This window comes from Hirundo rustica, chromosome 6 (genome assembly GCF_015227805.2).
Source record: "Hirundo rustica isolate bHirRus1 chromosome 6, bHirRus1.pri.v3, whole genome shotgun sequence".
Classification (NCBI taxonomy): domain Eukaryota; kingdom Metazoa; phylum Chordata; class Aves; order Passeriformes; family Hirundinidae; genus Hirundo; species Hirundo rustica.
In genome coordinates, this window is record NC_053455.1 from 5,144,787 (window position 1) to 5,167,634 (window position 22,848).

Here is a 22,848-nt window from a genome sequence, read left to right on the forward strand (position 1 = left end):
TAGTAATCATCCTTGTTCTTTATGAACTATATAACCTCTGGGGGTGGTGGGTTGTGGTTGGTTTTTTTTTTTTTTTTTTTTTTTTTTTTGGTATAAACAGCCTCAAAATCAGAACTTCTGCTATGAAATAGAAGTGTTTTTTCCAGCAGATGTTTCAAGTCAGGGATTCACTTCAAACAGCTCTGCAGAGCTGCACAGGGATTTCAGTCCTTTAACACTTAAAAGAACATGTCTGGTGACTCCTGCACTAAAGGTCCTCTACAGGACTCTCTCCTCTCCTGAAGAAAAACCTTTTGCATTGTCATCATGCTGTTTCTGCATGTCCAACAAAACCTTATCTGCAGGTCTTGCTTTTAAACTCCTGTCAAAGATGAGGGTGTTAAATAAGGTACAGACACATCAAGTGCAAAGGCAAAGGATAACTCATGAACTGGGATGGTTTTACTGCTGCCATGGGACATTTAAGCTAAGAAATACTCTGATTTCTAGCCCCAGACTTCTAAGGATTTATTGCTGCCCTGCATCTGAGATAAATTCAGCTACTGCAATGATCACTGCAGTAAAATCCCTGGCCAGCCTGGAGGTGAGAGTGGCTGGGAAATGCAACACCAGCCTACAAGAGCCCGGGGTGCTGCGCCTTAGTTAGCAGAGGTAATTTTGTGTAGGAGGATCTGCTCCCTCCTTCCTTACGCTACAACGCTCAGTCTGAACATGAGCACGTTCACTGTGAATGGAAATTTCCATCTCTCATAAACCACCTGCATCCTGACAAGTTTATTAAAAACTACGAAGGGAATTCGAGTCGATTTCTTCCACTTCTATTTACTTGTACCAATTAGAAAACCCCCGTGGGTTTGTTTGCACTCATTTCTATTAACCTATCCATCACAACCTGGATCTAATCTGGTCACCCTTTTCCCCACCTGCAAAATTATGTCACAGCAAACCAGATCCATGGAGGAAGACAGGAAACAAGAGGAGTCATGAAGCACCATCTGCATTTGGAAGAGTTGACAAGACTTTAAATTTTGTCGCAAGCCTTTAAAATTTTGTCACAAGCCTTTAAAATGTTGTCACAAGCCTAACGATGACCTGGGTGAGCACCTGCCTCTCTGAGCACCTCAGCTGAGCCTGGAACATTCATCTTGGGATCACAGACAGTGAATAATAAATAACAAGAGCAATCTTTTCTTCCCAAGGAGAACGGGCCAAATTTTGAGTTCATGAGATCTGGGGAGAGCTTCTCTGACTCCAGCAGATCTGCTTGTCCATATCCACATCCATGTAATATTCTCTTCCTGATAAACAAGCACAGGCACTCTCTGATGGTTAAATGCACCGGTGCAGTAATTGCTGGGAGGGAAAAAATGTGTGTGGTTCCCTTCAATCCTCCCTAGCAAACTCACTTTTTTGTAAACTTGTCTTTCACAAAGGAGAGCCACATGGGGAATTGCCACCTGTGCATGGTATCAACAAGACACATTGAACATCGCCTATTCCCCACCTTGAATGACTCACAGATTCACAGTGCTTGTTTCCAACTCCTATTTGGGAGCCACTGTTAATTTCCCTGAACAGTAATAAATTTGAACATACAGAACAAAACCATGGAATGCAGTATTTTTTTTTTCCCTTTGTCATCATTTAGCAGCTTAATTAAGCACCAGCTTAGACAGATTTTAGCCTTCCTGTGTTTATGCCCAAGGTACATGTAAAGAGCAATTCTATTCCCCCTTACCAGCCCCTAGTTTGCTAAAAGTAACAAAGCTGAACTCTTCTGGACTCCAGTCCTTTAATGGCCCCACATTCCCTTGTATAACAGCACTTCTCTGCCCCACTGAGCATCTTCAGTGTTTAACCAGAATTTTTCATCAGTATTTGTTTGTAACCAGCAGCCTTCTAGCCAACAAGGTAATCTTCTGCTATCAATCCAGGGCAGAACTCTGCAATGCAAAACACAATCTGATTTTTACTGCTCATGGGTGTCAAGATTACCCCTCTCCATCCTAGAGCATCCCCTCCTGACATTTCACCACTCTGTCTCTTTAGCAAAGCTCGGTAGCTCTTTTATTTTCATTTTATGTTACCAATTCCCTTCTGCTCCTGGAGATCTCCTCAAAAATCCTGCATTAACCAAGGTTTTATCTGCTTCACTCATAATTTCTCTCATGACACCATACCCACGACACATTGACTCCAGGTACTCTAAGGGCTTCTCCGGCTGATTTTTTTCTTGTTTATTTTTTCATTTAGTTACGAACCTCCGTTCATCCTGCATAACAGACACAACCCCATTTCTCCCTGGAAGGCTGACTTGAGTAAGTCTCTTGTGACTGGGGAGCTGTGGGAGTACCTCTGGCTAAACGGCAGCAGGAAAAATGTTTTCATTTGCACTATTGGTATAGAATGTGAGTCACAGACGTGTGACTGCTGTGGGGAAAGTGGGTGGGAGAAAACACTCGAGACGAAGAGAGCTTCTTCATTATATGATGATATCAGAATTGAAATTTAAGAGCTGATTTCCTGAAAGCCTGGTGCTCAAAAGAGATGGTAGTACTACCAGAATTTTACACTCCTTCAGGTTTTTTTTTAAGCTGGCACGTGAAAACTCAGAGCGTAGTGTTTTGGGAAGTTTTTCTCTCCACAGTTCATTGTATTTCTGTATTTCATCTGGAAAAAGTTGTAAAATGTATAGTTTTTTGAGGGGAGAGAGGTATGAAGAATGTTTCCAGGACTTCAAGATTTCCAGCTAGAGGGAATACAAGAGGTGCTTCCCCACGTAGGTTCTCCTAAGAAGGTTACACCCGCCTCTTCCTAACTAAGCACCTCAAATTTGCTGAAGGCTGAGAAGTCAAGCTGATGTTCTGCTGGTAACTGTTCAATAATTACGTTTAACCTGTGCCAAAAGTGATATTTTTTCACTCAGTGTAACGATTTTGTAGATGCTGGTTTCTCCAAGCAAGCATCTGTGGAATTAGGAGAAAAATGAAATTAGACCTCTAACTTGGCAAATGAAGAATATTTTGTGTAAAGACATCTGCTATTGAAGTCACTCCACTGCCTGGATGTTACATATGTATTTTTTTGTTGTTGTTTTTGGCACATCTATAAAATGTTATAAGAATTTTGCTGATATTGTAGATCATACACCTGTTGAAATGAGTCCAGAGGAGGCCACAAAGATGCTTTGAGGGCCAGAGCACCTCTGCTGCGAGGAAAGGCTGGGGTTGTTCATCTTGGAAAAGGCTCCACAGAGACCTCAGAGCCCCTTCCAGAACCTAAAGGGGCTGCAAGAGAGATAGAGAGGGACGTCGGGCAAGGGCATGGATGACAGGACAAGGAGGAATGGCTTCACACTGCCAGAGGGCAGGGTTAGGTGGGATATTGGGAAGAAATTCCTCCCTGTGAAGGTGCTGAGGCCATGGTACAAGTTGCCCACAGAAGCTGCGGCTGCCCCATCCCTGGAAGCGTCCAAGCCAGGCTGGATGGGGCTTGGAGCAACCTGGGATAGTGGAAGGTGTCTCTGCCCATGGCAGGTGGTTGAAACTAGATAAGCCTTAAGGTTCCTTCCAACCCAAACCATTCTGGGATTTTATAATTCTGTAATTTTTATACCGGTCTGGGGCACTTTATATCCCTGCATCTAAATTAGAGGGCTGTGCAAAAGAAGTAAAAACGTCACTAAATTCTCTTTACAGCTCCCTCATAAAGAGAAGTGTGTGCAGAGGGACCTCAGTGTGGATGACAATTAGCTTCGCTGGACTGAATTATTTTTTCAGCTAAAACAAAAAGACTCATGAGGAGGCATAAATTGCAACCTTGAGGCTGAACCTCTTTAATATTCAATGAACAAGGGAAATGAGTCTGACTTGCTGGTGTAGGGACAGACAGGAAGGAAAAGGAATGAAAGCATGTCAGCACAGGCATCCTTGGTCTTTTGGTTTTCTTAGACAGATTCCTCCTGCAGCTCTGTCCATCCTCTAACCCTGACCCTGGTGCCTGCAGCATCTCCCAGAGCTCTGGCTGGGGCAGAAGGAGTGAAAGGGGAGAGAAGAAAGGGGCAGTGCAGAGATGAGCATGTCCCAGTCACAGAGGGACAGAACAGTAACTGCTCAGGTGACTTCATTCTGCCTTGCACACACCTGGTGGTGTCCCCAGATTATAAATCTGGCATGCTCATAGATTTAGAACTCCTTCTAGGGGAGCTGCAGGAGTGGCAGCCACTTGGCTCAGATCCTGACCAGAGGAGAGCTCCAGCACACTGTGATCTGGCTCTTCCCTTGTGAGCAGACACCAAAGACAAGGAAATGAGCAGTTCAGGTAAATGAGAGGAGCAGGTCAAACCCATTTACCTGCTTAGATTCCAGTCCCATTTCCCTGTGTGCCTGTGGAGAAGGGTCTCCCGCTCTCAATATCCCTCCCATGTCAGGGAGCAAGGCTCTGCCACTCTCTCCTGCACAGGTGCTGAGCACCAAGGAAGCCTGGCAGAAAGGAGCAGAGCCCACTCCTCCTTCTGCTTCTTTTGACTCCTGTCAGTGGGCATATCTCACCCTGACCCAAATACCAAATATCCTGCAGGGCTGCATGCACCAGCCAGTCTCACCAGGCTCCCTTGTGCCAGCAGCCTCCCTCCCCTCATTCCTGGCACCTCAGGAACCCCACAGACACAATCCCTGATGGAGCATCTTTTAATCCTGTGCCTAAGAACACATTAAGAGGAGCCAGGAAGAAACAGATCACACTTGGTCCTCTCAAAGCTGCACTGGGCAAGCACACGGGTTTGCCATGTATTTCCCTGGGCCCACATGGAGAAGGAAAGGCTGGCAAGCTCACAGGTGACTGACTTGGAACCCACCAGGACAGGGATGGAAGCCAGCTGCCAGCTGAAAGCAAGCAGGGAGAGAGAATGAGCTATGGAGGAGAGGAGAGATTCTCTTTAAATAGATTAGCTGCTCGCAGAATATTATAACATTCTAATCTCCTCCCAGTCCCAGGGCTTTCCTGACACTCGTGTGCTTTATGATCTTGTTCTCACTAGATAAATATTTAAGAGAAGAACGAGCATGGAAGAGATCAGTAACTGGAAAATACAACATGTAGAGTAGTGGAATGCTGCTGGAGCACAAAGAACCGGGGAATCAAAACCAGTGACCTTGGAGGATATTCACATTTCACATGAAATACCAATGCAATAATAATTTCAAGGTACAGGAACAGACATTTAAGCGACACAAAGCTCTGCTAGAACTTTAAAGTAACCATTGAGCCTCTACTTAACGGGCAGCAGTTTAGGAGCAGGGTTATAAAGTTTCTGCAAGGTACAAGGGAAACCATGGAGAAGGTATTTTAAAGTCAGAGGATGAGAAAAAACTCAAGTAGATGTTCTGACAAAGTTTTGTCAGCTGCCGGCATGGCACTCCTGATTTCATATCCCCAAGTCAGAGTTAAACTGCTTTCAGTTCAAATGAGCACAGTCATTTGGGCTGGCTTGAAAAGCTCAGCTCAGCAGGTGGAGTTGTTATCTTCCTTGAAAAGCAGCACCACATTGAGCAGATCAGAAGTTGTATTTACATTATCCAGCCAGTTCCCAGCCATGGAAAGTCCTGGTTCTGTACCTGTCCCTGCATCTAAGCAAGCCTGTGAGGTTCACCCTGGAGACCCCTCAGCTTCCTCTCCAGGAAGGGAACATCAGCATCACAAACCATCCAGAGATGAGGAGGGAGGCACAGCCCAGGCCAGGGATTTGGCACACACCTTCCTCCAACCACCTGAACAACCTCTCCTGGGGAGGTGGGTCCTCAAAACACCCAGCACTGCCTTATCTCATGAAAGCAGCCTCTGAAGCAGGTGGAAAAGCTGCCCCCTGAATCCCTGGTGATTTGATGTCCAGGTTCCTCACCCAAGGGACACTTTGAAGAGAAATGAATGGTTTAACACCTTCCCCTGCATTTTACCCAGGCAGAGTGAGCTCCTTCCCAGGTTTCACCTGCCCAAAAACACCCATGAGTTTGCTGCTTTCACTAGTCAAGCTTTCCTACTGCTGCTCTTTACTTTGCAGATGAAGATCAGAAAGGAAAGGGCTTCACAGCCTGTGAATCTCAGAGCACAGCTCATGAATGTGTTATCCTGCTTTCTTCAGTCATCTACTGTAATCACACTGAACTATTAACAAGTAAAGTGTTGGCTATTTTCCCCCATATTTGTTCGAAAACCAAAACACTGGATGTCCAGCCTCTCCGCAAGGGGCTGCTCTATGAGTGAGACTTACAGGGACACCAAGGGTGCCACAAACCTTCACTCCCCACGTGCACAGGGATTCTCTTACTGCAACATGTGGGGCAGGACCAGGAATCAGCAGAGGCTGGCTTTCTCCAAGCTTCCATGTTCAAAGGCATCACAGAAAGTGCTGCTGTGATCCCAGTGAGGGAATGCTGGCCACGAGCAGCATCAGCAATTCAAACCCTGCCTGAAACCCTCTGCTTCTCCCACATCCCAGCGTGGCTTTCCTAGTTGGTCCCACCCACCAGGTTAAGCCACCCCAGCTGCTCAGCAGCGCTTGCAGGCTGTTACTGCCAAATATTTGGAAAGTCAGAGCAGCTCTGGAAGGAAGGAGTTGGGAGGTTTGCTTGGTAAGGTGGGATGTGAGAACAGGATGTGGGTTTGAGAGGTGTGTGTGCAGGGGTACAGTCAGGATGACTGAGGACTGGGATTGGGGCTTGGGAGAGGGTGATGCTGGAGGAGATAAGAATGGGAATCTTGGTCTCTATTGATTTAGGCTCTTGAGAATAGTTGTACTCTTCCAGAAGGTTTATTTTGCTTTATTTCCAAATATGCAGGAGACGTAGCTTTTAAATTGTGCTTAGGGTTCAGCACTGCAAAAGGCCAATCTTGGATATTACTGCACTGGGGGTGTGAGGGAAGAACACATTTATGGGACCAGGGGGATGGGGCATTAAACGGGCTCATTTTCAAAATGAACGTGTCGGGCCCACGTGCTCTTCTTGTAAGTAACAAGAATTCTGGTGGTCAATCTTTATCCTCGAGGACGTTTTGTACGGTCTGCACTCCCTTCCTCAGAGACACAGGGAACTCCAAGGCAGTTAAAGCTGGGGGTTCATGCTGAATTTTAACTTCTGGCTGCAACCTGTACATGCTAAAGCAAACATACTCAATTAGATCAAAACCAATATATGTTCTCTTAAGACATTCAGTTTCTCATTGAGGAAAAATGTTCCCATCTAGCTGCAGGTGACATTTAAAACCCAACCTACTATTTTTAACTTTTAGATGTAAAGCTTAAATGAAAAATAAGGTTGTTTGAAAATTGTCACAAGAATTAAGTAGCCTACAGCATTACCAATGTTTCTACCAACTCCTTATGTGCATTTGGGTTTTACATTTAGATACAAACAGAACTGCAGTCTGGCCTTGGAGAGGTGCCACTGTGGCCATGGGGAACTGAGAAAAAGGTGAATTAATGAATGAGTCTAAGGAAAGACCTCAAATTTAAAAAGCTGGGATAAGTGTTTAAAATTCTAGTTCTTTGTATAAAAATAAATTCTTCTTAAAACCTTTGTGATTGAAAAAGAGAAAACAAGAAATTTTGCTGAAGATATTGTGATGTTTATATTTTTATTAAAAAAAAAAAAAAATTCCAGGGGTGTGTTCCACAAATAGGCAAATCAAGCCCTTAACTGTTGTTTTGAAGCACTTTGGATAATGTTCAACACCTGTTTCTCTCCTCTGATAGTTCTCAAACACCAAATTCCAATTTTTAAAAACCTTCACCTTTGAACCAGAGTAAGCGCTTGTTTCAGCTCCCAGCCTCTGGGTTTGATATTGATCCTGTTTAAAGCAGATTCCAGAGAACAGCTTTGGGTAAGAGAGCAACTGGTGATAAGGAAACTGAAAAGCCCTTTGTGCTGTGCTGGCACCTCCACAGTGCGCTGCTCGTGGTTTGCATAGTGGGCAAACGGAGGAAGAGACACTTGTTCAGGTACCTGGCGTTTGCTACAGCACCAACAAAAATAAACTGTGTGGATTTAAAAATACCCAGAGATCTTCCTTTTGTTCCAAGGAAGATCACCAAGATATAAAAATATTGGATGAGCTACTTACTCTTAGTTAGATACTACTCGTTGGACTGCACCATGATGTAAGCGCAAAGCGTGTGCAGATGTCCAGAGGAGAGAGAAAGAGGGAAAATGCTCTTTTTGCACAATATGTGCCCAGTTCCCAAATGTCAAGGTAATCCCAGTGGTGACAAGAAAGAGAACTTCTTACATTTAGTAACATTTATTTCTGCATTCGGTATCAAGTACATAAGTGCAAATATTCAGAGTCCATAATTAAGTCCATTAGGAACTACAGAGAATGTAATACAAATCGTAATAAATTGAACATGCTGGAACTTTCCAGTTACCATACATGTAAATCAGCCTGTCAATCCTTTACGACAAAAGTACTGGGTTTCGTTTTCTTTTTTTCATTTTTTTGAGTTATACAAAACTGATTACCATAAGTACCGATTACTGTTTCTTTCATTTGTGCTGGAAAACACTAAAACATCAGTCTACAATTCTATATAGTTAATAAAGATGAATCCAACCAGCAACCCAGTGACGTAGAAGCAATTTTAACTATTGCATCAAGTGCGCTAAGCAGGAAAGCCCCTAGCCACATGTAACATTAAAAGTTATAGAAGCAATGCCAATAGAAGAAGGAAAAACACTTAAAAAAATTAAAATAAATAAAGAGGTCAATATTATTTAGGCTCTCACCATCATGCACTTTATAAGCAACACAAAAAACCACATCTAGTACACTTTTCTCTTTACTATACTTTAGTGCTTGACACAAGTGATTGCAAATATTCTAAGTGCAGAAGCAGCAGGGGAAAAGCACTGCTTCCGAGTTTTATGTTTCTAAGATTATGGTGTCGAGAAAAAAAAAAAAAAAAAGAATGATAAATTTGCAGTAAAGTGTAAGAACAGAGTTGTTTTCACTCCAGATTTCCCCATTATGCACTACTGTAGTCAATGAATTCTTGATGTCTGCTTTACTCTGCCTTTCTCTTGGCACCTGGGATTTTAGCTTGAATCCTAAAAAAATAAAGAAGGAAAAGGATTATATGATGAGAGAAATATTCCACTCCAGTGGTTCCCCACTTGGCTTTTCATCTAGGGACAGTCTCTAGTCCATGGTCAGTGTGTTGTCTCAACAGGTGAGTAAAAATGCCATGAGAAACAGAAGTGATGCCCATCTAGGTATTCTTACAGGCCTGGTTTTTGGTGGTTCATGTAACCTTGGGATATGTTCAGTGATATTCTCCCCCAGCATTATTTCTACAAGGTCTATTGTTAATAGAAAGCCAGGTATGGAATCTAAAAAACGAATTTTCAGTACAAAATTTCAGAATTTCACCCACGTCTTCAAACCAGCCTGTTTCACAGGGGCTTAAAACACTGAAGATCATGGTGCTTCCAGGTATGTGTTTTCTGTAACAGGGTGGTGTCCTGATTGTTCATTAATGCTATTAACTCCCTGAATGCAAAAAAGCAGGCTGGGAGTGGTCAGTGGGGAAGAGAACTCATGGACTGCTGTTTGTCCTGGCCAGGTAGCAGTGTGGACACCAGGCCACGACTGGGCTGCTCTGTCCACAGTTCCCCAAATGGCAGGAGAGGGGAGAGAAGGATGGCGTGCCTTAGTCTGCACACAGCTGGCAGGGTCTGCGTTTCTCCAGGGATCTGCCCTCCCTCAACCTCCCGCATTCCAGGATCTGGGGAGGACACCAGGGACAGGACACGGTGTCCCCAGGACCAGCCAGCTCCCAGCCACCCCTGAGGGCACCACAACCTCACAGAGTCAGCTGCTGAACTCACTTTGCCACGACCGTGTTTATGTGGGTCCGCACCAGCCCCAAGTACTGATCAATCTGTGCCTGCAAAGAGCAAGAGGAGACCCAGTCAGTGAGGCAACAAGGAGGCAGAGCCACCCAGCCACACCCCAAATGCACCGTGGGGACACACCTACCTGGTACTTGTCATATACAACGGGGAGAGTAAACATAGACACCACAGCTGAGGAGAAAAAAAGAGCACGGTGTTATGTTCCTGCAGATCAGATTCCTCCAGAGGAGAGACCTACTTCGGTGGCAAACACGTTATCGTGCCACTTGGTCAGCTGATCCACCAGGGAGCTTTGCATTAAAAATGCACTTTGCTCAAGCCTCCCAAATATGGAATTCCCCACTGCTCTGGGACTGGGAGCTGCAAAGCCGTAACCTGCAAAGTAGCTCCAGCAGGAGGGATGGCATGACAGAACAATGAGTATTTACTGGGAAGGGAAATAAATGTTGGTGGTTTAACTGAGGGGAAGGCATGCCAGGGATAGGCTGTCTAAGTTGAAATTTGGGGGGATTTCAAGTTAAAAACAGATTTTTTAAAGGAAATGTTGATTTTTACCCATTATCAGAAGAGTCAGGCCATTGAAGAGGGCTCCCACGTAAGTCAGCAGCCACATTAGTACTGCAAACTAAATTAAAGATGGGTCATTACATCATAAGAAGAAAGTAGTTTGCTTAACTAGCTAACAAAACAGCACATTAGCCTTTTTTAATGTGAAAGGGAGTGGTTAAGGCACATTAGGAACTAGCTGGTTTTTCCAGGTGTATAAGCCCCATTCTCTGTTCTGCTTCTTGCCTTCTCAGCTCAGCTTTCCTGTCTATGTAGCGCTTGAATTGCATCCATGTAGGACTCTGCATCGAGAATAGCACAGGCAGATTTCTGCATCCAATTTTTTATGATGGCAGAGATCATCCCAAAGAGGTTAAACAGAGCTCTGAAGTGATAATCCCGGGGACTGATAACACTTGAGCCTGAAAAATGGGTATATTTTCCTAAAATTCTTTACTAACTTAGGAGCCTAACCTATGTCTGCTATCTTGATGATCTTCCCTTTGCTCTAAAGAACACCTGCTTGAGTGCAAGGCTAAAATCAATAGTTATTTCACCAGGGAGTGAAAGATCTTCTTCTATAGCAGGAAATGCCACCAGAGGAAATCCAGATTAACAGAGGGGAGCATTATTTTATAGCAAAGCAACAGAAAGCATAATGCTGGGATGCTTCTAGAACTGAGGTGGAGCTAAGCTGGTTCTGCAAATTTATACGTCCTGTATTACCTATCAATGCATTCAAATGCCAAAACTCTAAAATGCTGGAAGCAGTTTTTAAATCAAAAAGCAGAGCAGCTTTCATATTTGGAGCTACACAAAACTAGGTTTCATGACAACCCTGTCAACACGGGAAGCAGCTCTTTGAAATGTAGATTGATCCTCTAGAGGGGGGTAAAAAATATTTAAAGCAATCCTACTTTTAAAGAATCCACAAGGTCCTGAACGAGAAAGAGTCTCCTCAGCTCTTTGACTGTGCTGTTGACGTATAGCTGGAGACAATCTGTGTATTTCTGGATCTGGTCCTGTGAAAGATTCATCTCCATCTCCAAGTAGGCTCTGCCAGAAACACAGGTCCCGTTACAAACCTGGGAAGCTTCCCTTGCTGTTCATGCTCATACCCATCCACCCCATCGCTCCCTCCTTCCTAGACCTCATTTCTTTGTGCTGGAGCAAGGTGTTCTACTCCCTGCAGGCACAGGGCCACCAGCACACCCTCTTCACCCTCCATGACCCATCTTCTCTGGGTGATGGCTGAGCTGGGGCTGTTTGCCTCCAGCCTCGCCCAATTCCCACTCAGAGCCTGGTCTTGATGGAGTTTTTCTCACCCAAAGGGGGATACAAATCCGACCTGGGAATTTTCCCCACAAATTTCTGTGCTGTTCTCTGAGCTACGCCCTCCCATCCTGAGTCATGGCTCAGAAGTGACCCAAATGGAGCAGAAGGAGCAGCGCCCCAACAAGAGTCTATTTTAGTGTGTGTGTGTGTTTGTGAACCACACCAGTTCCATGGCCTAGGTTACCAGCTGGTTGGCACAGCAGAGGAGAAGGGATCGCTGTTCTTGTGGAGTGTTGCTATATTATGTGAGCTTTGTGAGATATTTACAGCTCTGTAGCTGAATTCTCACGGTCTGTACTACAAACAACCGGTGTTTTCCACATTCCTTTCTGATGAGAGTCAACTGATTGACTTCTAGTCTGGCCAGTGAGATGGAGAAGTGGCAACCTTGTTCTCCAATCTCTGGTCATTGTTCAAAATCTATATAAGCAAGGTCTTTCTAAATAATAAAAAGTTCTTCTGCCTTCATCTTTGTGGAGTCAGATCTGTGAGTATCTTTTGTGTTCTCTAGCAACAGTGGAGCAAACCCCCCAGACCCTGCGGAGAATGGGAAGTACACTGGCACTGTCACCATCATTTAGATATTGGGTTGCTGGAGAAAAAATATAGTTTCCTACTATGCCCAACAGAGCTCAGGAACAAAGCTCTTTTCTCTCACAGGTATGCTGTATTATCACTAGCTCTAAAGAAACTCCTTTTCTCCGCTTAAAATTTCCTGTATATTTTCAAGAAAAAATAAAAAACATAAAAAACCCAACGACTTAGAAGTTGACGATTTTTGCAGTGTGCTGTTTCTCTCTCTGGGATCTAAGCCGACGGAACCTTACAACACACTGTGAAAATACTATTACTTCCCGCTTTATGAGCAAGAAGAGAATCCCACGTGGCACAAAAGCAGCACTTGGGCGCCACCGCGAAGCCACTCACTTGAAGGGGTGGCCCTCGTCCGTCTTCTGCACGGCCTGTAGGACGGATTTGTAGATTCTGAAGCTGATGGTGGCTGAGAGGCCGGCCAGGGCCAGGTAGGCCACGACGCTGACGACGCTGAACTGGGTCAGGGAGAAGAGCAGCAACAGGAGGCTGCCGAACACGATCCCCGTCTGCTTGATGTCACGCCAGTACAACAGGTCGATAGCTGGGGGGAGAAGACCAAATTGTTAAAGGCAGGAACTGGAAAGGCGTCCGCGGCACAGTGCGAACCTCGGAGCCCTGGCGGGAGGGCGAGGGCAGCACGGATGTCTCTGCTCACGGCAGCAGCAACGGGAGCTCCTCGGCGGGAGCAGGAAAGGGGCTCGAGCGACGCGCCGAGGAAATTGCAACCGATGGCCTTCTTGAAATCCTTGTTTTCCTTGTGCCTGGGTTACGTGAGATGGGTGAGTGTCTCCACCCACAGCACGGTGGGTGGGTCTCTTGCAGCAGCAAGGCAAGTGCGAGCTGGGGTTTGTGTTGTTGCTAGGGCTGTACGGAAGATTTCAACCTACCTTGTATTTTGAATTTTCCGTCTGAAAATTCCAAATTTCTCCCCCCCCCCTCCCCCCGCCCCCCAAGTTCAAATGCCAAATGCTTGACCAAAACGTCTTCCAGTTTTGGTTGTTGGTAAATGAATGAGAAAGTTTTGGGCCTGGCCACAATAATCCACTTTCCAGCTCAAAGTTTTGACAACTTAATTTTGTTATTTCGTAAGTTTTGAGAAAGGAAAAGACTGCTGGTTTTACCACTGCTTAATAGTTCCATGAGTAGGAAACCATTTTCAGATAAGACCTTCAAATACAGAATAAATCTCTCTTGCTATTCAATCCAACTGTCTCAGAAATACAAAAAAAACCAAACCAAACCAAACCAACCCAACCCAACCCAACAACAATAACAACAAAGCCTTTCTGCTTGTTATACAACTTCCCCTGTCCAGGGGAGGTGCTGGTTAGAACAAAACAAGTGCGTAAAACCACTTTCAACTAGTGCATTTTTACATTTGTAAAGCAGTTACTTTTACAGTGTTTTCCACCCACTTTGCATATTTTATTTCAACCTCTCCAGCAAAATATTTTAGCATAGGAGACAGCCGCTAAAACAGCAAAATTTTATGAAAGGATTGTGGAATATCCAGTCCACAAAGGTGAATTTAATCTGTTTACACCCACAACCTGCTTCTGAGAGGTCTCTTCATCCAGCCAAAGAACGTGCTCATGACAACCTAAACAAAACAGCTTTAATTTCACACACTGCACAAGTCCTCAAGAACAGCTTGAGCACACCACCAGCCAAACAGATTTGAGAGATGCCACTTGTCAAATCATTCTGAACAAAGAGTAAATTCAGGAAAAACTGCAATCTGTCGTGGGGGAAAAAAAAAAATCACCGATACTAAAAGAAACAAAATTAATCCAGCCTCTTAGTCCTTATCATCTAATCTCGAAAAATTCTGAGTCACCACGGCTCATTTGCCTTGAGTCAATGAGTTATATTACTCATTACTATTACACATATTAGCCTTGCCTTACAGATGGGCTTGAATGCAAAAATTGCTGTTGTATTACCGAGCTCTCCTCTCTTCATGCACCATTCACATCCAATTATATTCTCCATCCATACACACTGTATAATAATAACCTTTTCCTATTTTTAAGTGTGCAGCACCAGATCTGTGATCATGAGTACACAGGATTGGATCCTATGGGCTGCATGGAAGCTACGGGACAAGGGACCTTGGTGCCTTGTTTTGGGATCCTGGGTGCAGACTCCACGAAACAGGGACCAGTCTTTTACAGCTATATGACCATGCCTGCTTCTTGCAGAAACCCTGGGGCAGGGAGTGGGGAATGCTCCAAAATGCAGTTCCAGAATTGTCAGAGCACCGGATGAGGAGGTTTAGCAGCAGACACAGCTGGAGCTCCACAGATTGCTCACATTGACAAGGTGCTGGAGCACGCAACTCCATCCTTGCAAACCTTCCTTACAAAATGGCATCCACAACACAAGTGTGCAGGTTTGGCCATTTTTCACATTCTTTTTCAGTTAAGGTACTTCAAAACCCTGCAGCTGGGTGCTGTCACCATCGAGCATTTGGACAGGAGGTATTATATTTTCTGTGAGGGTGGTGAGGCCCTGGCACAAGGGCCCACAGAAGCTGGGGCTGCCCCGTCCCTGGAAGTGTTCAAGACCAGGCTGCATGGGGCTTGGAACAAGTGGAAAGTGTCCCTGCCCATGGCGGGAGGGACGGGATGAGATGATTTTTAAGGTTCCTTCCAACCCAGCCCATTCCAAGATTCTGTGATTACTCACAACCTGACATTTTTTGTGCTCAAAGATTACTCTGTCAGAGGACAGTACTGGAAATTTATGCAAATCTGACTTAGAGATACTTAAGTTTTCTATCACACGAAACCTCAATATTAAATTAAACAAGCCAGGTGAGCTGGTGTACATGGTAACATCATCTGGTGATGGCAGAAAAAGGGCACGTGCCAGGGGAAAACACTCCCTGGGACACAGGCAGTAGGGAGGCAAACAAATGAGAACTGAGCCAAAAAACACATAACAAGAGTTTCCTGAGTCTATCCCAATTGATGATAAGATCCAAAATGACCAACCAAGCCTTTTTCTTCCAATGATCTTCAAACTCCTACTCCTGCAGGCCGGCAGTGGGCTGCATTCTCATGCAGATGCCAAACTGCATTTTCTCATTCCCCTCAAAAGGGGAGATGCTGATTTACTCATGACAGACTTGACCAGGTATGTTTATATCCTGAAAGTCATCTGTTCCTGCCATGGAATGACTGGGATATTCACTCTGCTGTATCAGGTAAGGAAAGGATCAGAGCGAGATGGACAGAGGCCAAGTGACACAGTTCTGGGAACAAGTGCATGCACGAGGGAGGAGATGAAAAAGCATCTGGCCTCTTTCTCCAGCCAAACAGCCAAAGGAGACCTGGGAGAGAGGGATCCTGTGTCTTTTAGACCTGAGGCAAATATCCCCATGTGCATGGAAAAAAAAAAGTGCCAACTGCTAGTTGGAAAATCTCAGCATAGAAAAGGGAGAGATGAATTCAATGATTTTTACATGGCCTTCCCAGTGCCCAGGTCCAGCCTGAGAGCACATTCCCCTCACCCATGGCCTGCCAGGTCTGTCAGGACTCTCTCCCTAAAGGAGAAGGGGCTGAGCCAAACCTCTTTGCAAAAGGTGATACAGGAGGGAGTGAACCTCACGGCTCCTTGGGCAGGGAAGGGGAAGAAGGAGAATACAGAACTAGAAACCAGTGGAGACTTGGGAAGACTTTGGCTGACAGACCTCAAGGATTTGAGCTCCCTCAATTTCCCTGGAATTTAAATGCTGCTAAAAACACCTGAGCTACACCTGTCAGAGCCATGTTTTCTCTTTCAGTTGCAGCTTTTGTCACTTCAAAGGCTTTTTTTTTACATTATTGGAATTGAGAGAATAGAATAGAATAGAATAGAATAGAATAGAATAGAATAGAATAGAATAGAATAGGATTTACTATTTCAGGGAGGCACCTACAACCATCACCTACTCTAACAACCTGATCAATTCAGGGCTGACCAAAAGCTAGAGTGTGTTTTTGAGGGTGTTTTCCAAATGCCTCTGAAACACTCACAGGTTTGGGGCATTGACACTCCCTCTAGAAGCCAGTTCCAGAGTTTGACCACCCTGTTGGTGAAGAAATGCTTCCTTGCTGAGACAGAAGTCAAACACATTTTTCTCCTACATTTCCTTACCTAAACAAATCTCCCTTAAAAGCAGGGAGAAGCACTCTGGGTGCAGAATGCCCCAGCTGGGTTCCTTTGCCTGGCTTCCTCAGAGTGACATTTTCTCCTGTAACCATCTATAGCAGAGCCAAAGTTCCTGTCACATCAATGTCTTATGCTGTAAATAGAGACCAAGGGGCACACAAATGAGAAATTTTCTCATCGACCATCAGGTGAACCCAGACTTGTGTCAACCCTCCTCGCATCTTGTTTTTTTTATTATTCTAAACAGGAATCCAAATTAAAGATGAGGTTGACCACCACATTTATATGTCTGCTTTGAGTTTTATCTCACCCTATATCCATGTAAAGCTGATTAAGATACCAAATAATTCCTCCCAAACACTCTCTGAGCCTGAATGTCTTTCAACAGGTCGCTAAGTATAACCAGTGCCTGAGCCTTTGCTGAAGGGCAGCTGCCTGTTCCTGCCTGCACCCCTCCCTTGGCATACTGCAGAGACAACCAGCCAGGCTCAGAGCAGCCTCCCCAGCACACTGGGACACAGTGGGAATGAGGATGGCAGGGCCAGGAGCTGAGCTGGAGCCACAGCTTTCACACACGCACTCCTCTGCAGAGCCACTCGCCAGCACATGCTGGCCCCACGCCCTGCCAGGCTGAGACAGCCTCCAGCCCAGCTCCAAGGTGGGCACAGCATCCCCCAGATAAACTAAAGGACAGAGCATACCTCACAGCATGAATTAACTACATAATAATTGAGTGCTTTGGTCAATTGGAAGGGAAAGGATAAAAGGTGCCAGTGTGGTGCAGGGCCCTGCAAGCGCCGGGCGCTTCACTGGGAAGGGGTGTGTGCGCGCAGGGTGCAGCCCAGACCCCACCACAATGGCACAATTCTGAGCAATGCACACTGCATATTCATGAGGCAGGAGGCTGGTGCCACGTGAGGCTGTCGATGTGTGATGTGCATGCAGTTGGACAGGGGCTCAGCATGTTTGGCTAAGCAAGATCCACTTCCGAGAGCCAAAACGCCAACTTCAAACCACCCAGTCGGCAGCGAGGATTTGCAAAAGGGGTTGGGGCACTGAAATCAGCCTTGGCTTCACTTTGAGGGTCGGGCTCCTTCTGTTTTGAAAATCACTACTGTAAAATGCTGCCCATGCCCATTAACATGCAGAAGCTGTTCTGCTGCAGCTTTCCATGCTCTCCCTTTAGCCTCCTGGAAGGAGGGAAGCAACATCACTCACTTTGCACTCTTAGCAGTACGACTCACCAAAGGTCTGAGTCATTTGTGGAGGCACAAAAGGACTCTGGGTTTTGCCAGAACTGCCTCAGACTCAAAACTGTTTGCATTTATTGAGGAAGACTTACCAGGCATCTTTAAGACAGCAGTGCTGCAGGTCACTGCCACTGCCTGTGAAGAATTTTCCTGGAGAAGCGTGTCTGATGAGCTCTTTATCTGCCAGCGTCGCCTGCTCGTGCTCTTTAACTCACAGCAGAACTTGCAAAATGTTACTCAAGTAGTCTTCTAGCTGCAAGATTTTTCAAGGGTGCCAAAAACAGTGCTTTAAAGCTGCACTTTTATGGCAGAACCCCACCTGACTAAATAATGGATCCTGCACTCAGGGCCAAGTCACGGACTAGCAAAGGCGAATTCTATGGTACAAGAAACCACCTGTTAATATGAAGAGCTGGTAAATACCCATGTTTGTGGGGTAAAGCTGAAATTAACCACACAAATATAAGAAACAGCAGCAGCAGGCAGTGTTTCTGGCAGAAAGTAATGCTTTCTCGCTAGTGCTCAAAAGCTGCCACAGCTCTCACCATGGCTTGCAGCAGAAAATGTTTCTGCTCCTCAGTGCTTGGTATCAAAAAAAACAGAAGACAGATGTGGGGGCTGGAAAGGGCAGTGCCAAGTTAAAAATGCTCCTGAATCCGTTCTTGTTTATATCTGAAAACCCTGGGCTTTGGGGGTTCTCGTGGTCCCCAGAAGCCTCGTTGGTGTGGGGCAGCTGCAGGCACAGCCTCCTGAGCAGAGATCCCAGAGGGAGAACAGAGGATCCAAACCAACCTGTAGCTAAAATGCTCTTCCTGACAATGGTTGGGTTTTCCAAAAATACTTTTGTAGGAAAATTGGGGATCTTTCCATGCCATGTCTCAAAGAAAAGCATTTTAGAATGGAAATTAATGACCAACCAAGCAGAGACTGGACAGTTCAAATCCTCCACAGCTTCTCCCCTGAAAATCTCTGCTCTCTCCTGACTTGGCAAGTTTTTCCTCTACTGCAACAACTGGATGAAAAATGATCAGGCAAAAAGCAGCATTTCCACGGAAGTTAGTACAAAAAGTGTGAGCAAACCCCTGGTACCCACCCTTCAAATGAAGCCCATGGGCCTTGATGATCATATAAAAGGTTGGATGCTCTGTACTACACTACTAACACATTTGGAAGGGATCAAGCTGTCCTTCCCACCATGGAGGCACCACCAGGCCTGCTTAGGAGGTAAAATCAACGGGTTGTACTGCTTCACTCCCTATCTAACAATAGTTTTTAAGAGAAGTGAGAAAAACCTCTCTGTACGCAGAATTTACTTGTGTACATTGTGTAATACTACAACTTCATAAATATAAATGATTTCATAAGGCATTTATCAGACCTTCTGGGAGGGAAAAAAAACCCAAGAAACACAATTTAAGAGGAACAATCTTGTTTACAGCGCTGTCACAAAAGTATTTGACAACAAATGAGACGATGCTGTAGGTTTTGAGTAGAAATAAATGCTGCTCACCCCCAAAGCAAGTTTGCAGGTTTAACCCCAGGCTGCAGGACCAGCCCTTCCCTCTCCTCTCCTCTCCAATGAAGGATGCAATGTGGACACTGCCCCCTCCCCACAACAGATTTGATTCTAACGTAATACAGATGGATACACAGTTTAATGAGCAGTCTGCTGCCTTCAGGAGACTGCTGTGATGAACAGCAGAGCCAAGAGAGAATATCTGTGCTGCTTCATGAGGCGTATCTCCTGATCCTTCATCTCCAGCCCTGAGCAATCTCTCCATACCTCTGCCTCTTGTACACACTCTGACCATTAACTTCCTGTCCTCAGTTCAGCTTTAGAACTTTATCATCCACCTGTTTCAAGGTTTAATTTGAAAAGTTCAGGCCTTCTTAGTCCCCAGGGTCTGATGATTGGAGACCTGGAACAAGACAAGGATCAGGGAAAAGGAAAACCTTGGTACAGGATGCCCTCCATGTTATATCCTACAGCACCTGCAAGATCAAGATGTGAGCAAAAAAGTGTTGATGGATTGCCTTATGTGAGGCACCAGAGTAGGCTTGGGTAGGCAGGAGAGGACTGGCAGTAAAAGAGTATAGTCAGTAAAAAATCAGCCCTACAACCACACCACACACGAGTCTATTGTAGCGTTTATTATCTTTAATTATTAACTGTTATGTGATGGCTGCTGCTAATAATGATTATGCTGTTGTTATTTTCATATTCACTTGAGAGCTGCTTTAAGACCAGGACTGAGCACAGCAGCAGGAGAAACATGCAATTCCTGCTCATCAAACTGTATCACTGCCTGCCTTGGCCAGTTTCTGGGGAGGATGATATGGCTCCCACCTTAAATGGACAGAAACCAAGGAGACCAAGCAGAACCCCTGGATGCAGGCTCTGAGTGCATATAATGCTATGGAAATGCTAAGATTTTCCCAAGATGCTCCTGGGCCAAAGGAACAGGCCTGGAGTCTCTCTTAGACTCTATCCAAAAATCTGCAGATTTTCAAAATGAGTGGTTCAGACCTGTGTTATTTATATAATTAAATATTATGTGGAAAAAGTACCTCTTCTGCTATCATAAAAGCCTCACCAGAACTCACTTCCCAGAGGCCTAATGAAAACAAAAGCAGCTCTCCAATACTGCCTTCAGCTATTTCCCCCCCATCACCCCCTTGATGGAGTTTAAATTAATCCTCAGGGAATACCTCAAGATACTCTTACTTTGGGGGAATTTTCACCGTGTTCTGGACATGAAAGAATTATTGTCCATCACTTCTTTAAAGACATGGCTCTGAGCAACCTGGTCTGGTGGAAGGTATCCCTGTCCATGGAAGGGAGGCTGGAACTGGGTGGTCTTTAAGGTCCCTTCCATCCCAAACCATTCTGTGGTGGCACAGCAAGTGTGTAGAGCACATTTTCTCACTGATTTTCTTTTGCCATGAACGGGAACGTGCAGGAAGAAGAATTGATACAATTTCTGCATCAGTGACCAAAAAATAAAAGCAATTCTGAAAGCGGTCAACAATCTTGACAGATTTCCTTCCAACTTCACAGGAAATCATCTGTGCAAATGAGAAATAGACTCCCCATAAGTTGGTACAGTTTTATGAAGCTGTGAGCTAAATTTGTTAGAGCAGGTACCAAGGTTTTAGCCCTACCAAGATCCAACATAAGAACCAAATACTGGGGCAGATCTTCATCAAGTGGATCCCAGCTGAGAGATCAGCCCACAATATTTTCAGTAAAGCACTGAAGGTACCAACTGGCTGAAGTTTCGTTCTCATTATAAAGCTGTAATTAGGCAGACTTCACAACTGTCAATAAGATTACAGATTAACAGCATGCAACTGTATTACTGCCATCGAAATTCTTTATCAGTCTTAAAGTGAGGAACATCACCATGAACAGCTGCTGCAGCAGCCCACCACCCTTTGGAAACCAATGGGTATATCTAGTTAGGAAGCTGGCTGTCTGCAGACAGCTGCCAAGAAAATGATAATCAATAACTGCAGTCCCAGCAGAGTCATGTCAACTAGATGGATTTGATGAAGTCTGCAGTCTTTCTCTGCATTAGATTATAATTATAGTGTGGGTAATATTTAGGATCATTTCTATGAACACTACACGGGCCTGTGTCTCTGGATCTCTAAATGTTTCTTTTTTAATAAGTCTTGCAGAAGATGGAAGCTGCAGGAGCAAGCCAGACACTTATGGCCAGCCAAGAGCTGGCACGCAGAAGGAAGAGTGGAGAAGGGAATAGTCATGAGGGCCAGTGTACTGACACCAAACAACCTCCAAGCTGGGGTGCAAATTTGGGCACTGATCTCCTGATCTCTCTGGTGCCCAGTGAGAAGACCTGAGGGAATGGCTGGAGCTGTGTCAGGGGAGGTTTAGGTTGGATAAAAGGAAAAGGTTCTTCACCCAGAGGGTGGTTGGGCACTGAACAGGCTCCCCAGGGCAGTGGGCACAGCACCAAGGCTGGCAGAGCTCAAGGAGGGTTTGGACAATGCTCTCAGGCACAGAGTGGGATTGCTGGGGTGTCCTGTGCAGGATCAGAAATTGGATTTTGATGAATCTTGTGAGTCCCTCCCAACTCAGGATTTTCTACGATTTTATGTCCTTCCTAATCCAGAGAATCTCTCTAGCGGGTTGTGAACCTGTGTCCTGCTGAGCTGGGTCCCTGGGGAAGGCACGGGGGACCTGCTCCTTCACCTGAAGCTGCAGGCTGCCCTCGCCCAGCACAGCTGGGGAGCTGCGCACTCTGTCACACTCCCGTGTCACACTCCCGTGTCACAAACTGTAGGCTGCTCCTACAAGTCCCAAAGCCACCAGCACGCCCGGGGGGACAGTTCTCCTCACACTCATGCATTATGCATGGCTCCATCCCAGCCTGCTTCAAATGCATCACCTTCCAGTGCGGAGATGACTTGGGCGTGGACGTGCTGCGATTCCCCAAAGCCACCACCCTTGTTAATATATTGAATGAAGCAGACGCCCAGCAGCGGTGAATTACCGTCCAAGGGCTGGACCACGATCTACCTTTGCTCTAATCCTGCTGTACCCGCAGGATGGGCAGGTAAAAACCAGTATTTCTAAATGTGTGCAGCAGCAGCGGTTGATTCACTGCAAGGGAAACAACAGCACCTCGACTGAGTGGGGCAAAGTCAAGGCTTCACCAAAGAGTCTTTGCAGCTCCTCACGATCCCCACCCGATTTTACACCAGTTTTAAGTACTGTAGGATTAATTCAATGATACAGCTAGTTACAGGCTTCGTTGCTGAGTAATCAAAACTTTTGTTAACCTCATTGCTGAATCTCTATAATTTCCATAAAAATATGCTCTGTATTTACTGAGGTTTCTCTCTGCATCTGTTACACTCACAGACACATTCCAGACTTTTCAGGGAGGATCCATAATTCCATTGACAATCAAGCTGGCAAAATTATACAACTCCAGATTTGCACAAAACTGATATTCCAGATTGAGACAGAGACAACATGAATAATAGATACTAAAAGAATCCATGAATCGTCTTTAGTCTTCATTCTCCTGAAT

The 22,848-nt window shown here is 45.2% G+C and overlaps 1 protein-coding gene across 2 annotated transcripts in view; it reads right to left on the reverse strand.

The window, feature by feature from the left end:
- Positions 1-8,276: 8,276 nt before the first annotated feature.
- RTN1 (reticulon 1) overlaps positions 8,277-22,848 on the reverse strand; it is a 125,053-nt gene continuing 110,481 nt past the window's right edge. For both annotated transcript variants that reach the window (XM_040067894.2, XM_040067895.2), the window contains 6 exons: positions 12,717-12,924; positions 11,372-11,510; positions 10,464-10,533; positions 10,033-10,079; positions 9,882-9,940; positions 8,277-9,101 (listed from right to left, as the gene is read on the reverse strand). In XM_040067894.2, coding sequence (XP_039923828.1) covers positions 9,059-9,101; positions 9,882-9,940; positions 10,033-10,079; positions 10,464-10,533; positions 11,372-11,510; positions 12,717-12,924 — 566 coding nt within the window. In that variant the 3' untranslated portion in view covers positions 8,277-9,058. The remainder of the gene's footprint in view (positions 9,102-9,881; positions 9,941-10,032; positions 10,080-10,463; positions 10,534-11,371; positions 11,511-12,716; positions 12,925-22,848) is intronic.